Genomic DNA, 18,712 nt, shown 5'->3' with positions numbered 1-18,712 from the left:
AGTTCCTGTGCAGGCACACCCGGCGCCCCGCCCTCCCACCTCCCCACCCCCCGACCTCAAGGGGCCTGGGTGAGGTGTCTGGGCCCTGTGGTTTCTCTGGCGCTCAGCCTTAGGTGTGCAATCCTTTCAAAGCCGGAAAGCCATTCTCCTCGCCCAGCAGGCTCCCCACTGACAATAAGTAGAATTGGTGAGGGTTGGAGTCACGAAAATGCGGGCCAGCTTTTAAAGGTGCAAAGAAATAGATGAGCCTGAGCTGGGTGATTCTTACTCCACAAGCCATTCTTGTTCGTGAGAGAGAGGATTTATAGAGGGAAGTGGCTGTGGAATGGCAGAGAGTGTCTGTCTATGGATGGGAAGCTAGCTTTAGAACAAGAAGCAGGGGACTCAGATGAGTGTGGGGGAGGAAATGATTCTGTTTCTCACGTCAGTCTGTTCTTCCTGCCCAGCTGGGAATCTCTGTTCCAGAAGCTAAAGAATTCTCATGGGTGTACAGGCTACTGTCTTACCCTCCTGATACCCCAAAAGACATTGTATGCCTGTTCTTGACCCGGGGACTGCATCTTCAATAGAATGCTCCTTCTCTCTTAAATAATGGATTTGTAGTAATTTCGGTTATTGTATTAATTTTTGTTATTATTGGTGGTTTTCCTCCAAGTCTTAGGATTTTATCATTGTTTTCAGTTTTGCCTAAAGGAAAAGTAACATTGCCAAGCCCCAGCATTCAAGCAGAAAGAGATGTATCACTTTTATTTTTAAAATTGCTTGTTATAACATGATAAGAAACATCAAGAAAAAGTAAGGTCCTGGCCACGGTAAGCTGTGTGGACTGTCGTGTTCCCACCACGGTCCCAGCCCCGTTCCCTGGGTGGGTTTTGCACTGACCCAGTGAAGTACGTGGTCTTCAAGACTTTGCGTCCAGCCTCTCCTCCAGGGCGTAGCCCGAGACGGGGAGTTCGGAAGCTGGTGCTCTTGTCCCGAGAGGAGACGGGTCCGTAATCCCTAAGCCCAGCGACTTCAGTTTCAGTTTATAGTTTCTGCTGGTCGCAGTCTCCTCTGAACGTGGAATCATTGGTCACCCAAAGCCTATGGCACCATTATTCCTCTAGTTACTAACAAGTACGAGTGATGGGTGGTCAGGTAGGAGTGGAGGGGAAAGGAGGTCAGCTGTTGACTCACGTCTGGGGGTGGGGTCGGCCTTGGCATTGCCCCTGTAACCTGTTAGCTCGTGTGGGCCTGGGAGGTGACGGGATTGAGGCGGCCAAGGAGTGAGGACTTTGGAGGTGCAGTCCTCTTCTTTATGTTTGTCAAAACTTCTACTTAAAACCTCTTTGGGATGAGAACCAGAACTGCTTCCCTGGTGACAGAAGCCCATCGGTGTTGGGAAGGAACAGGACGATGGGTGTGGCGGCCCAAGCACTCACAACGGCAGGTGTGGGCACGTGCGTGTGCGCACTTGTGCCCGCTTGTGTGGACCACCCTGACGCCAAGCTGCCTCTGTCCTCTGCAGTGAAAGAGCAGAAAAGCACCCCCACACACTGAGTCTGTCCTTCCCGTCCTTTGTCACAGCGCTGTTTCCAGCAGAGCCTTCAAGGTACCCGCAGTGCCTTCTGAGACACTTAGGACAGCCATCTTTAATTTGTTTCTAGAAGAAAAGGTTTAATAATTAACAAAAATGTACCAAATATCCAAATCAAAAGTGCTTTGTAGTGTATTCCACAAAGTCAATACTTCTTGCTGATTAGGGAAAGTAAACTGTTTCCTCAATGGGGGGACAAGCAAAGACTCCTTAAAAAAAATGTAGTTGAAAGATTGGATGGACCTTAGCTTTATTTTACCGTTTGGGAAGGAGAGGGGGCAGATGAACCGACTTGCTAAAGTTCACGCGGTTGGCATCACTGACCCTAGACCCCTGATCTGCTGATCTCTGGCCTCTTGCCATAGCTAAGCATTCCATTTATGATCAGGATGTACTAGAAGTTAAAACCTTCACAATTTTTGCTTCATAAGTTTACTCTTTTTTGTTTTCCTTTTGAAAATTTTAACTCGAGAATTTCGTCAAATAGGGTTATTTTTGGTACATGAGTTGAGCACTGAACAAATTATGAAGCTTGCAAATTTGTTTACTGCTGCAGTCAGATGACGTGAACAATAACGTTGACATCCATTTGATGTGTGGACATTGTTTTGCTGCATTGGGAGGCATAATAATGAATATATGCCATCAAGGGCTGTGAGTTTGCTTTTGGAGCTTGTGAAGAGAGTGAAAAACCTGAGAGAAACTATAGGTAGAAAATTCAGGGTCTGATGGCCAGTTAAATGTACCTCAAAAGTAGATACAAGATATTCAGCATGAATTAATGAAAATCGAGGTGGGGTCAGAGGCAGATTTAAGGGATAAAGATGAGAAGGGTGATCTTAAACAGTTTACCTGTAAAATTATGTACATGTCTTAGGAAGCTGGACATACCCAGGAAGGGCTAGAATTTGAATAGCAGGGAGTGTGTACAAAAGGATGTGGTGAGAAAAACACAGGACTGAAGATCAAGAGATCGTGCATTCAGCCTGGACTGCCTCTCGGTAGTTGTGTGACTTTGTACAAATTATCCCGTCACCCCCAAATTATAATCCCCTCCTCTTGGAAGTGAAGGTCCTGATAAGGGCTCTCATCAGCAGAGGGATGTGGGAGCGCCCGCAGTGGACATTGTTCATCTGTGCAGAATGCCAACGAGGATGGTTATTCTCATTGATAAATTGTTCCATTTGATAAATTTTGTAACAAAAAGAGCAGATTTTTAAAAATACCAATATGTCAGAATTCACTGTTTTTGTTAGTAATGATGTGGTCAATCAGTCTAAAATTTTGATTGTAAAATTATTAAATTATTTATTATAAAGCAGTTTTTGGTTGTCCTAAAAATATGCTTTGCAGTTTCAATACTAATTCATTTTAATTTTGGTCTTTCAAATTCCCAGTACTCCCAATTTGGAAAGACAACCAAATGAAAATGGAGTATCTGTTCAGAATGAAAATTTTGAAGAAATTATAAACTTACCCATTGGATCTAAACCATCCAGATTGGATGTCACGAACAGCGAGAGCCCAGAAATTCCTTTGAATCCAATTTTGGCCTTTGATGATGAAGGGACGCTCGGGCCCCGGCCTCAGGTGGATGGTGTTCAGACACAGCAGACAGCAGGTAAGCCTGCCTCACCCTGCCGTCAGTGACCGTCAGGAGCATGTGATGCCCGAGAGGGGAGGGACCTTCTGCACTGTGACTGGGGCACGCCTTGTCCTTCAAGGCACCGGATAGATAAGCCCCATGGAAAAGACTGTGCGTGGATCACAGAAAGTGGGTATTGAGTTGGATTGGGCAACTTTTGGGGTCCCTCCTGTTTTCCCACTCAGTGTAGAAATCCAGTCGCAGCACCCAGTGGGTGTCCTGCAGCCTCTCCTCACGGAGCAGCACCAGTGGCCCAGTGGCACTGGCTGTGGGAGCAGGCTTCACGTTAAGGCAGACGCTTCCTGCCTCGCTGTTAACTTAGGGACCCTTAGACCTAGTTCTGCCCACTGGAGAAAAGCTTGGTTTGGGTTTATTCCATCTTTCTCAGCTCTTCAGATATTCGAAAATTGTCTTCATGTTCTCTCACCGTTTTTCTCTTGTTTGGGTTTAGCAACCCAGATGATATACTATTGTCCTTTTTTTTTTTTTTGAGGAAGGTTAGCCCTGAGCTAACATCTGTGCCCATCCTCCTCTACTTTATATATGGGACACTGCCACAGCATGGCTGACAAGCAGTGCTAGGTCTGCACCCGGGATCCGAACCGATGAACCCCGGGCCGCTGAAGCAGAGCGTGTGAACTTCACCACTACGCCACTGGGCCAGCCCCCCTATTGTCCTTTTTCAATGTAATAAGATAGTTACAATTTAGGGAATGAGACCAGTATTCCAAGCCAGGAGCTCACTGAGCCCGAGGGGCCTCCCGTCCCTTGTTGAGTGACGGCAGCTGTTGTTGGAACTGCCAGTGAGCCTCTTAGACCTGTCCCTGGGACTCCCACTTGACCTGAAGTATTATTGACCAGCATCTCTGTACTAGGATGAACAGAGCTGGCCAAATCCGGCATGTTTAAATGCAGTCAGTAGAGAATTATTTGTGGTCAGATTGTTTTGTCTTTTAGATTCCTTCTGTGAACTTGTAACAAATATTTTCCACTTTAACTGGTTAAGAAGCCAGCGTTGAACCACGTATCCAGATGAAGTTGGTCTTTGTCCTTCTCTGGTGCACTGGCCTTGGGAGTACGACTTCACTTTAGTGATCTACCGTTCTAGACTGTCAAAGGAAGCTGTAAGGTCCATCCCAGGTCTGGCATTCTAATTCTTAAGCCCCTGGGAACAATCTGATTACTTGTACTGTGGCGGAAATGCTCCTGGTGCAGCTTCCTGCCTTCTCGTGTTGCAAATTCACGGAGAGGGGAGGAGCCTCTGGATGGCGTCCTGCTGTGTGTGCCAGGCCCTAAACACCTGTGGCGATCTGTCAGTCGTTCTCACTGTTCCCACCCTTCCCCCCCCTCCCTGGGAGCCTAGTCCAGTGACTGTGACCTTACGTGGTGTGAGGGTTCTTGTGGGGTCCTGACTGTTTATCAACAAACATTTGTTTAACCTCCAACATATGTTTGGAGCCCGAAGCATCAGTACTGAGGAGACGAGATGAATGAGTGTACGTCCCTAACCTCAAAGCAAAGTGCAATCAGTGTGTGCAGTTTAGAAAAGGAAATGACACAGCCTGAGTTGAAGGAAGGAAAGGACGTAAGTTTTCCTCCTAGTGGTAGAATTCACTTAAATAGAAGACTGTGGATCCTGGTCCAGTTGCCTGTTCTTATGTAAGACGACGTAGATAAAAGCGTGGTAAAGTTTTAGAAATTTAAGATGTTACTATAGTATTCTTTAAGATTTTAGATAGAATCTTATTAACCTGTTTTCTCTTCTGTCTCCTAATGTAGAAGTTATATGAGCATTTCTTCTGAAGAGCCAAAGCAGAAATTTAGTAAGAATGTCTACAATTCCTGGAGTCCCTTCCCTGCCATAAAGGAGCATGCCCCTCCTCCAGTTTTCTAAAGATTTCTTGACGATCATTTTGAAAAGACTCTATTAAAACCAGCTAAAGACAACAGACTGGATAGCTTTTCTAACACTTTTCGCCAGTAGAGAAGAGAAATGCTCCTTATTCTTCAGTGCTTTAAAATAGCTTTTTCCACTGTCGTCCTTCTTAGCAAATCAATATTTTTCTGCATTCTCTAAAAGATGAAAGCATTTGGCTCTAAAAGAAATGGGCTGACTAGGCATGATTTTTCACATAGATATTTTGGTCTTAAAAGCTAACATGTAAAATTGGCACAAAAAATTCACCTTTTATAATTTAATACTTGAAAAATTAAGTACCTCTTAGCTCTACAAGTAGAGTGAGTAGGAGAGGTGTTTAAATTAAGCCTGTTTGTTTAAATATTATTGCAAAGAAGTCTCTTTGTAGAGATAAATTATAGGCAGATTACCAGGTTCTTGTAAATGCAATTTGTACATGGACATTCTGCAGACCCAGCTGTCACATTCTTCTTGCATCTCCTTTTTGCAAAAGCATACTAAACAGTTTTAAAATATGAAAAAAAAGTTATTTTTTCAGAGCAAGAAAATAATTTACATTCCTCTTAAATAATGTATTTATAAAGTTCTTCCAGATATACTAATCAAACAAATTAAAACAATGTGGCAACCTTGCAAATTTGGTTTATTAGATGCATTCCTTATGTCACCATGAGAGGATGTCACGACGATTCAGGGCTCTTTCCGAAGTCTGTATATTGCTGCTGTCCCCAGTGGTGGTGGGACTTATCTTTGCCTTACCTGATCACAAATTATGTAGGGGGGAATACAGATTTAATATTTCTTTAAATAAAAAAAGAATTTGGTTTTGCTCGTTTAAGAGCAATGGGAAAATGATGGAATGTCGACTGTGTCTGGCACACAGGATGCTGCAGGATGCCTGCACAAGTGTCCTCGTTCTGCGTGGCGTCCGTCACCTCTCACTGTTCATTCTCCTTCACTTTTGCTGCTGAGTTAAGCTATACAAACTTGCACTTTCATAAATAATATAATTCATTCAATTTTAATATAAATTCAATTTTACAATGTTAGAGACTACTAAAACTAAATATTGAAGGAGAGGGCCCACATGGTTTTATGTGGAGTGTTAAAAAAAAGGGTAAACTTCGACCACTGTAGTGTGTTTGTGTTATGAAAAGACAGATTGGTGAGTCTGCTGAATGAGGGACTGTTCGTTTATCGGACCATTTCCTTAAACCAAGCGTGTCATCCATAATGCCAGCTGTAATTTGTTGAAACACTAATTTGGGGTTTTTCCCTGTTCTCAGTTGTCCGTGTACACATAGTCATATTAATTTGGGGTTTTTCCCTGTTCTCAGTTGTCCGTGTACACATAGTCATATTAAAAGAGATCTGTTTAACAAAGTTGTTCTATTCCTTTAAACTGACCTAGCATGAAACACCAAATGTGTTGGACGTAGCTTTACTTTCAGGTTTCTCATGGTTATAACTTCACTCGGGTTGATTCTTGAGCTTTCAAATTGCCTTTCATTGAGCTGCAATGAAGTTTTTCCAGCTTCCTCTGAAGAGGCATAGGGACCTCTTTTTTTTTAATTTTTTTTTAAATAATAATTTTTTTTTAAAAATTATTTAAAATGTAGAGCAATAGTTCTATTTTGGCTACGTTTGCCCTTTTTCATTTGTGTTTTTAACTTAAGCCATCTTCAGCAAACGGGAAGCCTGCTCAGTAATCAAGCTTTGGCTAGAAGCAGTATAAGGCTGTTAGAGGTGTGAGAACCACACTGCCAGAGGGCGACCTTGACCTTTACTGTGACTGGCTGGCTTTCCGACCAGCCCTTGAAGATTGGCTGACCTGCTCACCTCACAGGTCTCCAGTGGACGCTACATTAAGGGCGGTCCTCAGGATCAGATGGACCCTCCCCAGGAATGAGGGCGATGGGCCTGTGGTTTCCTGTCCGCACCGCTGTAGATGGTCGAGACCGGTTCAGTCACCAGCGGCGGGTTCCTTGGGTAGATGGTCGCCAGCCTTCCTGGAAGGTGCTGGAGGTCTCCTCCTGCCAAGCCTCACCCCTGATGGTGCAGCACCATCAAAACAAATCTGAAACGAGTTCTCGCACATGGACAGATACTTATCAGCAAGCAGGGCCTTTGGAAAGCCTGGGGCAGTGTCTTCCTGCTCAGGATCCCACGCACACCTTGACTGAGAGATGCACAGGGAAGCAGAGCGGTGGCGTTCTGCAGGCAGGATAGGGTAACTGATGGCATCAGGCGGCACAGTCTCAAACATGTGGGTTCGGGGGAAGACGGCACAGGAGCAAACAGTGCTTTAGACCCAAGGAGCCAGTGGACACCCATGAGCTGGGAGGGCCTGCCGCATTCCTACAGCTCGTCTCAGGCAGTTTGCCTCTCAGACTGTTTCTAGACGAAAGCTTTCTAGCCTTTCAAGTTCCATTCACGAATGACAAATACTAACATCCTTATGCTGATTAACACGGGTGTAGATTTGGGTGACAGTGTTTAGCACCCACCTAGCCGCCAGCCTGAGGGCCTTCAAATACTATCTGACCTACCCCCAGGCTAAGATTAAATTACACGTGCACACATACATCACAAAGTTTATGCTAAAGCATTTTGAAGTAAATTATTGCATATTAAACGAAACAGGCACCAATAAATTCTCCCATCTTTTGCATTTTTTTTAAACTGATGGAAATTATTCAAGTATTGGCCTACATCTATTTTGTGCATAGAACATTAAAAGGCATGAAATAGCTGTTGGATCAGGTTACAAAAAGCAGGTTTTTAAAATGACCTTCCAAGAAACATGATACCCCCACCCCCATCCTGCTTTCACTCGAGAACACCTGAGTTGGCTCAGAAATGCTCTAGGTCGCGACTTTCTCACACCTTTTGGCACCTCTTTGGTTTGGGGGAGGAGCTCTAAAGGCCTTGCAAGAAATGAGAGAAACAAGGACCAGCGTGTGATCAGAAGGTGCAGTTCTAAATTCGTTACAAATAAAATACCTTGTTAGTAAGCATTTCTTTGGTGTCTTTTACTTGGGTTTGGTGTTGGTAGGTTTGATTACACTCGTGGAGGTCAAAAGTACTTGTTAGTAATTATTACCAAGATTGGTAAAGTTCAAAAGAAAAAATTTTAAATTGCTTTTTAAAAATATACACTAAAAAGACATTAGGACCTACAATCCCTTTTGAGTTGTTGGATCTCTAAGACCTTGCAGAAGGCTGAAGGCAGAGGGTTAGAAGACAGGAAGCTGTGGAAGAACGGTGAGAGCAGGCGCCTGGTGCAGGCTTGGGTGTGGGTACCGGCTCTGCTTTGACGAGCACAGGCTTGGGGTTACCCATGCTCTCCAGGTCTGGAGTCTTCATCTGGACGTGGGAGAATAGTGCCCGTCTCATTTGATTAGTCTTAGTAGGGATCAAGGTTGGATTAAATGTAAATTTCTAACACATAGTAATGGTTCAATAAATGTTAAAAAGTTTTTACGTTTAGTTTGAGATACTCTGGTAGACAGGGCCTCTGGCAAGGCCAGCAGGACGCTGCTCCAGAAGGTGGGAGCTTCACTGTATTTTTAATAGTGGCCTTGACTGCCCCTATTTGTTTTTAGTAAGTTGCCCATTCCAGGTATTACACAGAGCAAGCTAGGCAGACGTGAACTCGTTTCTCTAGAACAGTGTTACAAGTTTAGAGACTCTTGTTCGATTTGTTACCAGATTACTATTTAATTTCATAAACCCTTCTCCTGCTTCCACTCCTCCTCATCCAAATGTTTCTTTCCAAAAAAACTATGGCTACTTCATGCTTCTCTACATTTGGAGACCTTTTTTCTTTTTTAAGTATGGTTTTTGGTGAGGAAGATTGGCCCTGAGCTAACATCTGTTGCCAATCTTCCTCTGTTTTTTCTTTTCTCCCCAAAGCCCCAGTGCGTAGTTGTATATCCTAGTTGTAGGTCATTCTAGTTCTTTTATGTGGGACGCCACCTCAGCATGGCCTGATGAGTGGTGTGTAGGTCTGCACCCAGGATCCGAACCCACGAACCCCAGGCTGCTGAAGCAGAGCGTGCAAACTTAACCCCGGGGCGAGCCCCTTGGAGGCCCCCTTGACATCCTTGGGCGCAAGGAGAGTTATCCTGTTGGCTGCAGAGCCAAGGATGACGGCGTGTTTCTCCAGAAGTTACTGTCAAGAGCGGCCAACCCTCAGGAGGTGCTGCAGGAAGCCAGGCAGCCCGAGGTTCCTGAAGCAGCTGCTGAGAGGGGAGCTGAGCAAATTGAGACTGCAGCTAACGGGTCCTTCTCCCTGGGTGGAGTCGCCTTCCCAAACAATGGAAGAGGCGCGTTAGGAAGGCGGGACTCGGAGGCCCTTGCAGGGTCTGTGGGCCGGGAGGGCCTCCTTAGTCTGTTGTTGCCCTTTCTGGAGTCGTCCTTCCCGTCGTAACGGCCCACAGGAACGTTCCTCTTCACTCTGAGCTGTGCCTGCCCCACGCTCTTACTGATGCTGCCACCTAGCCTGGCCTCTGGCTGGAATGTCAGTGTCCCAGACTTGTGGATGTTTGGGTTTCGTTGGCAGAGGGTTGAAAAGGTAGGTGCTGAACCCACATCGGTGGCTGACATCACTTTACAAGGTAAGAACAGTAAAAATAAATGAAATTCCTCTCCAGGCCACTCTGGATTCCCCCAGGCCACAGGCCTGCACTGACGCCTGAGCAAGCCCTGGGAGAGGATGTGGGTACCTTTCCTCACCGGATTAAGCCCCTGCATCCACTGTAGCCGGCTTGACGACACTCTGTGTTTTGGTTGTCTTTCCTTGCCTCACTACTCCATGCCTTGCGGGAGGCCCCTTCACCATCCAGATAAACTGCTTGGACTCAGGTCCTTGCTGTAGGCTCTGCTTCCAGGGAAACCAGGACTAAGGTTATCCTGCGAAGGTCCATTAGCATAATTTTATAAAACAAGTAACATTTCATCTCCTAACAAGTAAGAACACACCTCCTATGCTTGAACAAGTGGATAAACTGAACTCGGAAAGCCTGCTCTAGTGTGTCATTCTCGTTTGGTCTATACTCCAGGCGGTGAGAGAGGGTTTCAGCATAATTCAGTTCTTCCGGGACATGAGTTAAGAATAGTGATTGTGCTGTAACCTCTGGTGGAGAGGGGCCTGTGTCACCCAAGTGTTGCCCTCGTTACTGCTCTGCATGTTCATGCCAGCAGTCCCTAGCTGTTGAATTCCGTCTCTCACCTTCGTGCTTGCATCCCAGATCCTTTTTAGTGAGATCTCTACGTTTTTAAAAACGCTGCCCTTCTTCACAATCCGTGAAGTCTCTTGTGTGACCACACCTGATCCCCATGGCACCGTGTGCTGCGTCCACATTCTGGGAGAGTTGGGAGTACTGAGTTTGTCACATTTTTTGAAAGAATCCAAAAAAAAAAAAAAATAGCCTTTCTAAACATGCTAAACTGAGAATACTAAGTACTTTTTTCAAAAAGTGCTACTGATATAAATTGCTAGTCAGGGAGGATGTTTTGTTTTTCTTCCAGGTATTTTTATAGGGACCAGATGGAAGTGGTAAGGAAATATGGATAGCTAAGTGATGTGTCTTGTAAAGAAATAAGAAAGCTATTGAAATGTTATGTAAATGTGCACAAGATTCCTAAAATGTATTCAGCTGGTCTTCACATTTTGCAATTTTCATATCAAAATGCTTAATTTACATTTATAAACAAATTTTAATTATAAAACAAAATCAGCATGACAGATCATTTCAAAGTAGCATTTTTTAGCTAACAATTTTTTTTTAAGCATCAGTTTTGGGGCACTATTTACAAACACGAAGATGACCCCCCAGTTGTCTGTTTTATACATGTTTACTCCACATTCAAATCTATGATGATACTGATACTTATTGAGACACTGTTTTAGGAATGGAGGTATAGGAAATACAAAGCAAAAAACGGGAAAGGCCTGCTTTCTGATGGAAAGGTAGCCCACTGCTCATGTTCTCAACAGGAAGGACTGAAGTGGAAACAGCATAGCGTAAGAACTAGGAACGTGCTGGAGATGACTTTCCTCCCAAAGCCTCAGCATGGCTGCGGGCTCCAGGTCTCCTGTGCATCATGAGAGACGCAAGCCTCCTGAGCCCTTTTAACAGTCCAGGAAAGGTTCGTGTCCCTCACCCCCATGTACATTTGTGCTTCACTCAACCCAGAAAGCCTGCTGCTCGCGGCCAAGCCACCTGTTCTTGGCTCTGAACCCCAGCTACAGAAGGAAACCAGCTGTCCAAACTTAGGGCCACCAGAGTGCTCGCGGCTTGCTGCTGCCTGTCCATGATTTGCACCTGCGGACCTTGGCTCCCGCCGTTTCTCTGTTGTGACACCATCGCGGCTGCAGCTGTTGCCAGGACGGGCTCTTTTACACCTGGCGCAGGTTCTCAACAACAGTGGGACTCAAAATCTCAAATCTCTCAGAAACTACAAAAGTCACTCTGAGACAAAGATGTCCCTCTGCCCGGAGAGTGGCCTGCAGGACATCTGTCAAAATCCACAAAGCCAGACCCTCGTGAAAATGGTGAGGACAGACTTTAATCAGCAACAGGCTGTGGCCGTAGAGAAAATCCAGGGGAAATCGTGTCAGCTGGAATCTGTGCAGAGGAGACGGGGCGGTTGAGGGGTGACTGCGGGAATGGTGGGGGGGTGGTGAGCACCGCCAAGGAGAGTCGGGGAGATGAGAAATTAGAAAAAGCTGGAAGGAGGGGTTAGTCCATCTGAACCCATCTGGGTTTGTTGGCTGGCTCGTGTCCAAATTAGGCTCCCACCCTCCCGCAGGGGCTGGGAGACGGCCCGTCGTCGGGTGCTGGCTGGAACAAACAGTGTTACTCACCCTGTCTTTGCTCATGCTGTTCCCCCTGATGGAGGGGCCTGAAGGAATGCCCTTCCGATAATTCGGAGTCAGAATTTAACCGTTTCCTTGTTTGTAAAATGCTCATAGTACTTCCCACCTCGTAGGAAGGTTTGGGGGATTACCTGAGATCTAGAGCATAAAGATCGTGGCACCATGCTTAACCCACAGTGAGCTTTCAGTATTTATGAGCTAAATACAAATACTCATCCTCCCATAGTCAGCTGTGTTCCTTCCTTCTAGAAGCCTGCTTTCCTCTCAGAGTCCAATTCCAGGTCAGGAACCCCTCCTCCTTTCCCATACTGGTTCCCTGGATGTGTCTCTGTCACTGTGCTTGCCACGCTTTATTACCTTGATGTTCATGAGACTCCTCTCCACTAGCCTGAATCCTGGAAGGGAAGGACTCTGTCGTATTCATTTTTGTACACAATTCCCAAATGTCCAGCGTGGTACCTGGACACGTTAGGTGCTTAGTAATGATAATTGTAATGAATTGGTGGGTGGATAGGCAGATGAAATCCTCATGTTAACTTTTTGGCAGCTTTTGAGTTATTGATTAGCCCTTTATTCTTGAATATCTTTTCTCCATTGGATTTTGTATCCATCAGAGTTCAGTTGCAGAAAGGAGAAACCAACACAGCATTTTCAGCGGAGGGGGATTTAAATGCTTTTCAAACTGTTGGAAGGACTGGAAGAGCGAGCATGCTTCAGACTGGGCCTTCAGGAGCAACTCCCAGATCACGGCAGACATGACCCACTGGGAGCACTGCCCCTCCCGCATCAGGAAGATGAGATGGGGAAGTTGCCCCTGGAACCACTGACTTCAGGAACATACTGCCTCAGCTGAGATGCGGAGATGGTGAAGCCACCACAGTGGAACCTTCTGCTAGAGCTGCACAAGCACAACATGAATTCCCACATCTTTGCCTCTTGTCCCACTTGAAGCTAGTGCCTGGATCCTGGAAACCCTATCCCAAAAAAATTCCATGACTTTCCTCGCCAGCAGAACATCGGAGGCAGCCGGAAGTGCTATCTACCTCTCTCGAGTCTGACTCAAGTTCACCGGATTCTCAGAATCTGACTCACGTCCAGACCCTCCAGCCTCAAGGGAATCTGGGAAGTGTGGTTTTCAGCCTTCCAGGTTCTCCAGGAAAGAAAGGCATTCTAGACTCTGGAAGGACTGGATGTCAAGCAAGTCAGTGCACAGTGTCCACCACAGCTCCTGTGGCCCGCTGCTGCCCTGGTCCTCCCCGCCCCAACGCTGCCCTCTTCCCGAGTCAGCCTTCCTCTCCAGCACCCCACCCCATGCGGTGTCATTCTGCCCTTAACCATCGTCGAATTTCCCCGAAAGTGCTTCGAAGAGCCATCTTGCCCACGTCGTTTCCTTCTCCAGTGCAGATGAATCACGCATCTTCGTTTCCTGCCCTGCCCTGCCTCCTAAGGTGGTTCTGTTGGTCCGTCTGCCTGTCAGGTGATACAACCTGTGCATCCTGCCAGCACTTCCCACTCTACCTCATTAACCTTTTTTCCTCCCCAAAAGTCAACCCTGCCTTTGACATCCTACCTTTCATCCCACCATTCCAGTCATCCATGCTGAGAAGATCACATTTGCTTTTTCTATTTTCCATTCCACATTCAATCCCCAAGTTTCACTGTTAGGAAACTGTCTTCTAACTCTTCTGCTGCTTTCTGCTGCCCCTGCAGCCGCACACCTCTGCTGAAGCACCTTTTGCCACAGAAGATTGAAGTTCGGCCACGGTTGCCTCCTCACTTTGAGGCTCAGTCAATTTGAACATCACACAGACCAGTATGAGCAGAAACTGACAGAGTGGTCCCTTGCTCTGAGCTTTGGTCCGCCTCTTCCCTGGGTTTGCCTGTTGTGGGATTGACCCCCACTCAGATCCTCAAGGCGTGAGAAGGATCCACCCCCGTGCCCACGGCTCTGCAGGAAGTTTGTCTGATTGTGGTTTGTCAATTAGGTCTACCTGCATTCCCCTAGCATATCAATGGGAGGATGTCAAAAATATTGAGCATCGGCATCTGGGAGCCCGAACATGTAAGTACGTACTCAGTTGTGGTCTTCCGCCCCTTCTTTCTGGCTGATGCCAGCTGCTTTTTTGAAGTATGTTAACTCTAAGTCTACCTTCAAGTTCCTGCTCTCATCATCCGCTTGTGTAGTCTGATTATGCTCTCACCACCTGATGTGGGGACCGTGCTCCAAACCTGTGTTTCCCCATGGCTGTCAGCTGACGAAGGGCTTTAAAAGGCGACCCGTCAACTGATTTTGACTCAAGGTAGAGGATTACTCCAGATCAGAAAAAGGGAAAGATGCGTTACTTCTAGTACAATCTTCCTTTTATGTTTAACAGAGAACAAAAACGTGCTTGCAGAACTTTGAATAGGTTTTTATGTAAGTAAAGTTTCTTCCTCTCACATGGAAATATGAGTAATAAAAATGTTAAAATTTGTTTTACCTCCAAGCTTTAGTGAATTTTGAAACTTATGGATAATTGTCTTTCCAAATTTGTATCCTAGCCTAGGGAGTTAGAGAAGATTTCCTATGTTAAGTAGGAAATACAGTTATAATAGCTGTTATTCATTGTGTATCTGCAGTGTGCTGGTCATCTGTATGCGTTAGCCCCTTTAGTCCTCACAACAACCACTTGAGGTTGGTACTGTTATCATCCTCTGAGACTCAAACAGTCAAGGAATTTTGTGAAAGCCACACGACTTGTAAGTACATTGCCAGGACTAGAACCCAGGTCTGTCTACTTGCAGGCCTGCATTCACGGCCATGGCTCCACCCGTGATGGAGGGCCCACGTTCACAGCCACTGCTTCATCTATGATGTGGTCTCCAAAATGAGTTCATTGAAATGCACGTGCTCCGTGTGTGAAGAGAATTATTTCTTTGGTTTAACAGTAAACTCTCAAGGAAAAAACAGCAGGCTGCATCTTATTTGTCTTTATTAAACAGAGAGATTGACAAATAAGTAAATATATTGGAGAAAACTAGAGTCAGGTTCCTCATTCTCAGACAGGGTGGTTACAAATATGGAAAGAGAAAAGACTGGAATTAACCCTGTGGTGGTGAATTAGGTTTGGACGTATTGATGTGAACACAATTTCTAATACATATAGATAGATAGAGATAAAGGTATCTGTGTGTATACGTGCATATATGCAAGAGTTTATTTCTTAGCTCTACCTTCTGAGAGGGCTTAGAAGCAGTGACAGTCCACAAGCAATGAACACACTTAGGTCCTAGATTTTGGTTCCTAAATACCTTGCTCCGCTAGAAAGAACCAAGGCTCTTTGGAGAAACAGCTGCTTGCAGGACAAGGGCAGGAGAAGTACAAGATGTGTTTGCTACATCTCATGTCCCAGAAAGTAAGCAAGTGCCCAGAAAATTATGAGAACATTTCAAAAGGACACAGGAATCAGTTTGAAGGCCCTTCCACTGGCCAAATCTAGGACAAACTGAGCATCAAAATAAAAATGATTGTTGCAGATTGTGACCCACTGAGTGAAAGTGGAATCGAAGAGGCCATACTGATGTAAATTAATACACGAATAAAAAATAGGGGAGAAGGAAAAGCTCTAACTCATGATCAAATTCTAGGTAATAAATATGGAAAGAGTATGGAATTTTCAAACCACAATTTTGCAATTATACTAATAATTGAGGCACTAGTCATCAATGAATGCCACAAACAGTGGGTGAAAAAATTTGTCACCCACCCATTAGTCAAAGTATTCTCCCACAAAAAACCTAATATTTATTAATTTTAAAAGTATAAAATACTCAGGGGCTGGCCCCGTGGCCGAGTGGTTAAGTTCGCGCGCTCCGCTGCAGGCGGCCCAGTGTTTCGTTAGTTCGAATCCTGGGCGCAGACATGGCACTGCTCATCAGACCACGCTGAGGCAGCGTCCCACATGCCACAACTAGAAGAACCCACAACGAAGAATACACAACTATGTACCAGGGGGCTTTGGGGAGAAAAAGGAAAAAATTAAATCTTTAAAAAAAAAAAAAGTATAAAATACTCATTAACATTAAAGTAGGGAAACCTAAATATCATCTTAATCAAGTGATAATGTTAACAACACTAGTTCTAGTTATGGTACAAATCCACATATGTGTCCTCGTATGGTACACTGAGAAACGTGGCATTTTGGTATTCCTGCCCAAAATGCATAACCTGAATTTAATAATGATGAAACATCCATCAATTCCAACATAAAGAGCATTTTCCAAAGTAACAGGCCTGTACTCTTCAAAAATATTGAGGTCGTGAAAGATAAGGAAAGACAGAAACATTTCCAGATGGAAGGAGACCAAAAAGAAAACATGAGAACTGAATGCAAAATATGCTCCTGGCTTGGCTCCTTTGTCTGCAGAAGACAGTACTGGAACAACAGGCAGAACAAATGTGGGGAGGGGTCTGTGAAATAAGTGCTGGTAATGTATCAATGTTAGTTTCCAGATATGCTCTCATTAGTGGGAGAGTCCTCCTGCTAGAACTACACACTGAAGTATTAAAGGCGATAGGGCCATGTCTGTGATCCTCAGCTAGCTTAGAGGGGCAATATCTATAATATTTGTATAGCAGATACAGGGGAAGAAGAAATACTCCTCTGCCCGGCTAGGTTCTTCTGGCTGGTCTAAGAAATTGACATGAGACAGAGTAACAGGAGAAAATCAAACAAAGTTTAGTAACATGTAGACATGGGAGAGACGCAGGAAAACTGACTAACTCACCAAAATGGCCCAAAGCCACCACTTTAAACACCGTCTTCAGCTAAAGACAGAGGAGGATGTTGGGGGTAGTGGTCTGGGACTTCAAAGGGGAGGAAGGGAATTCATATGGAGATGGAAAAGCAAATGTTTGGTAAACAAATGTTTGCCCTGCCATACAGACACAGTGGGACGTGGGGAGGACTTTGATCCAATGGGCCCTGCTGGGTTCCTCCCTGTCTACCACACCTAGTTCCTATTTCACTGTAGTTATCTACGGTGATAACTTCTTCCTGCAACAAGCCTTCTAGCTGAAATTCTTTTAGGCAATTGGGGGGGAGGTCAAAATGTCTTCCTGAGTCCTTTGGTCTCAAAAATAAGCCAAAGAGACACATTTTGGGGTGGGAAATTCTGACCCTCTACGTAGATAAAATGTGTCTATGTGTGTGTGTGCGCGCGCGCGCGCACACGTGTGCATGCGCGTCCGGAGAGCCGATGGTGAGGCAGATGGAAAAAGTTAACAACTGCGGACCCCGATGAAGGGAAGGCGACAGTTCTTTGAATTGCTCCTGTAATTTTTCTAGAATTTGAAGTTATTCCAAAACAAAAAGTTTAAAGAATATATATACACAAGTCTGGAATGTTCTCTGTTCCTTCTGCCTACCATTAGCACAGAAAACACGACAATTATGACCTAGTTTAACTAAGGACTCAGTCACAGCTGTGCCATAAACCCACACCGCGACCTGGAGCAAGTCAAGCAGTAGCCACGGCTTCTGTCTGTGGAGTCTCACTCTCACGGAGACAGTGCCCAAACTGCTCGCATACGTTACCCCATCCTCCCAGCAAAGCCTCGGGGCGCAGGGTGGTGAGCACCCTGCCAGGACCACACAGCTGTTAGGGGCAGGGTAGGCTGTGGACTCAGGCTGACTGTCCCTCTGCCGCCCTAGTTTGTAAAAGGACAAAATTGCGCTAGACAGCTGCTAAATGTCCTCCTAGCACTGGGGCTCTGCAAGACGTAGTTCCAGGTTTCTTTTCAGACTGGGGTTCACCTGGTGTAGTGGTGGCCCAGGTGACTCTCAGAGTCAGACAGGTGGGAAAGCACTTCCCTTGCTGTAGTCGTGTTTGAGTGACACCGCGGCCAGGGCTAACTTGTTTGAGGTGACATCTGTACCCCTAGCCTGGCGTTTCTCTAGGCCTGCGTGTCTGTGGCCAGCATCTTTTTCTTGGCCGTGTTTTGCCGTGGGGCAGCATTCCAGAGCCGAAACCTGAGAGCTGCTCTCTTAGGACGGAACGAGGTCGTGTCCATGTCATTGTGCAGTAACCAGGCACCTGGTTTCCCTGGAACAGTCCCCGTTCATGCCTGCTGTCCTGAGATATGTACTAGAGCACCTCCTTTTACTCTTCAAAGGGTCACTGTCTGGACATAGGTTGTGTCACCAGGCCGCTGAAGCCCTCCTTCCTGGTTCTGGCGGTCAGAGCCTCCGCAGGCAGCCGGTCTCCTGTTTGTCCCCATCTCTAGCCAGCAGATCTCTGACCAGACCATATCAAACTTTGTCCCCAAGACTTAAGAGAACCACCGGACGTGAGTGTCATTTACAGTTTCACTAACACCAGCACAGATCCACCTGCAGGCTGGAGGAGTTCATGCGATCCCCTTAAAGTCACATACAGATACTGCTCTTACTGTCAGATTGTCAAACCCCATTCTTTCCTTGTCAAAGACAGGGTACATTTGTTTATGTAACATCTAATCGCCTTGTGCTGCCGGCTTCTCTCTGTGTCATGATCATCTGACTCTGAAATATAGATCTGTGTATTCCTGCAGCTCAGCCTGGGTTCCCAGCCTGCTCCCTGGGCCTCTCCTGAAATGACATCATCACTCACGCTCCAGCTGGAGGTGACAAGGGTTGCCATGACAAAACAAATAGGCTTTGCACAGGCTTT

The 18,712-nt window shown here is 45.7% G+C and overlaps 1 protein-coding gene across 50 annotated transcripts in view; it reads left to right on the top strand.

Annotated features, from left to right (window-relative positions):
* Window positions 1-6,522, top strand: part of MAP7 (microtubule associated protein 7) — a 149,702-nt gene extending 143,180 nt beyond the window's left edge. For 28 of the 50 annotated variants that reach the window (XM_070559413.1, XM_070559395.1, XM_070559393.1 and 25 more), the window contains 2 exons: window positions 2,974-3,197; window positions 5,001-6,522. In XM_070559413.1, the coding sequence (XP_070415514.1) occupies window positions 2,974-3,197; window positions 5,001-5,011 (235 nt within the window). In that variant the 3' untranslated portion in view covers window positions 5,012-6,522. The remainder of the gene's footprint in view (window positions 1-2,973; window positions 3,198-5,000) is intronic. The other 22 variants (XM_070559426.1, XM_070559419.1, XM_070559398.1 and 19 more) reach the window with 1 other exon arrangement.
* The last annotated feature ends 12,190 nt before the right edge of the window (window positions 6,523-18,712 follow it).

The sequence above is a fragment of the Equus przewalskii genome, chromosome 9 (assembly GCF_037783145.1).
Source record: "Equus przewalskii isolate Varuska chromosome 9, EquPr2, whole genome shotgun sequence".
NCBI lineage: Eukaryota > Metazoa > Chordata > Mammalia > Perissodactyla > Equidae > Equus > Equus przewalskii.
Note: the sequence above shows the minus strand (reverse complement) of the source record. Positions and strands in the feature narration are given on the sequence as shown.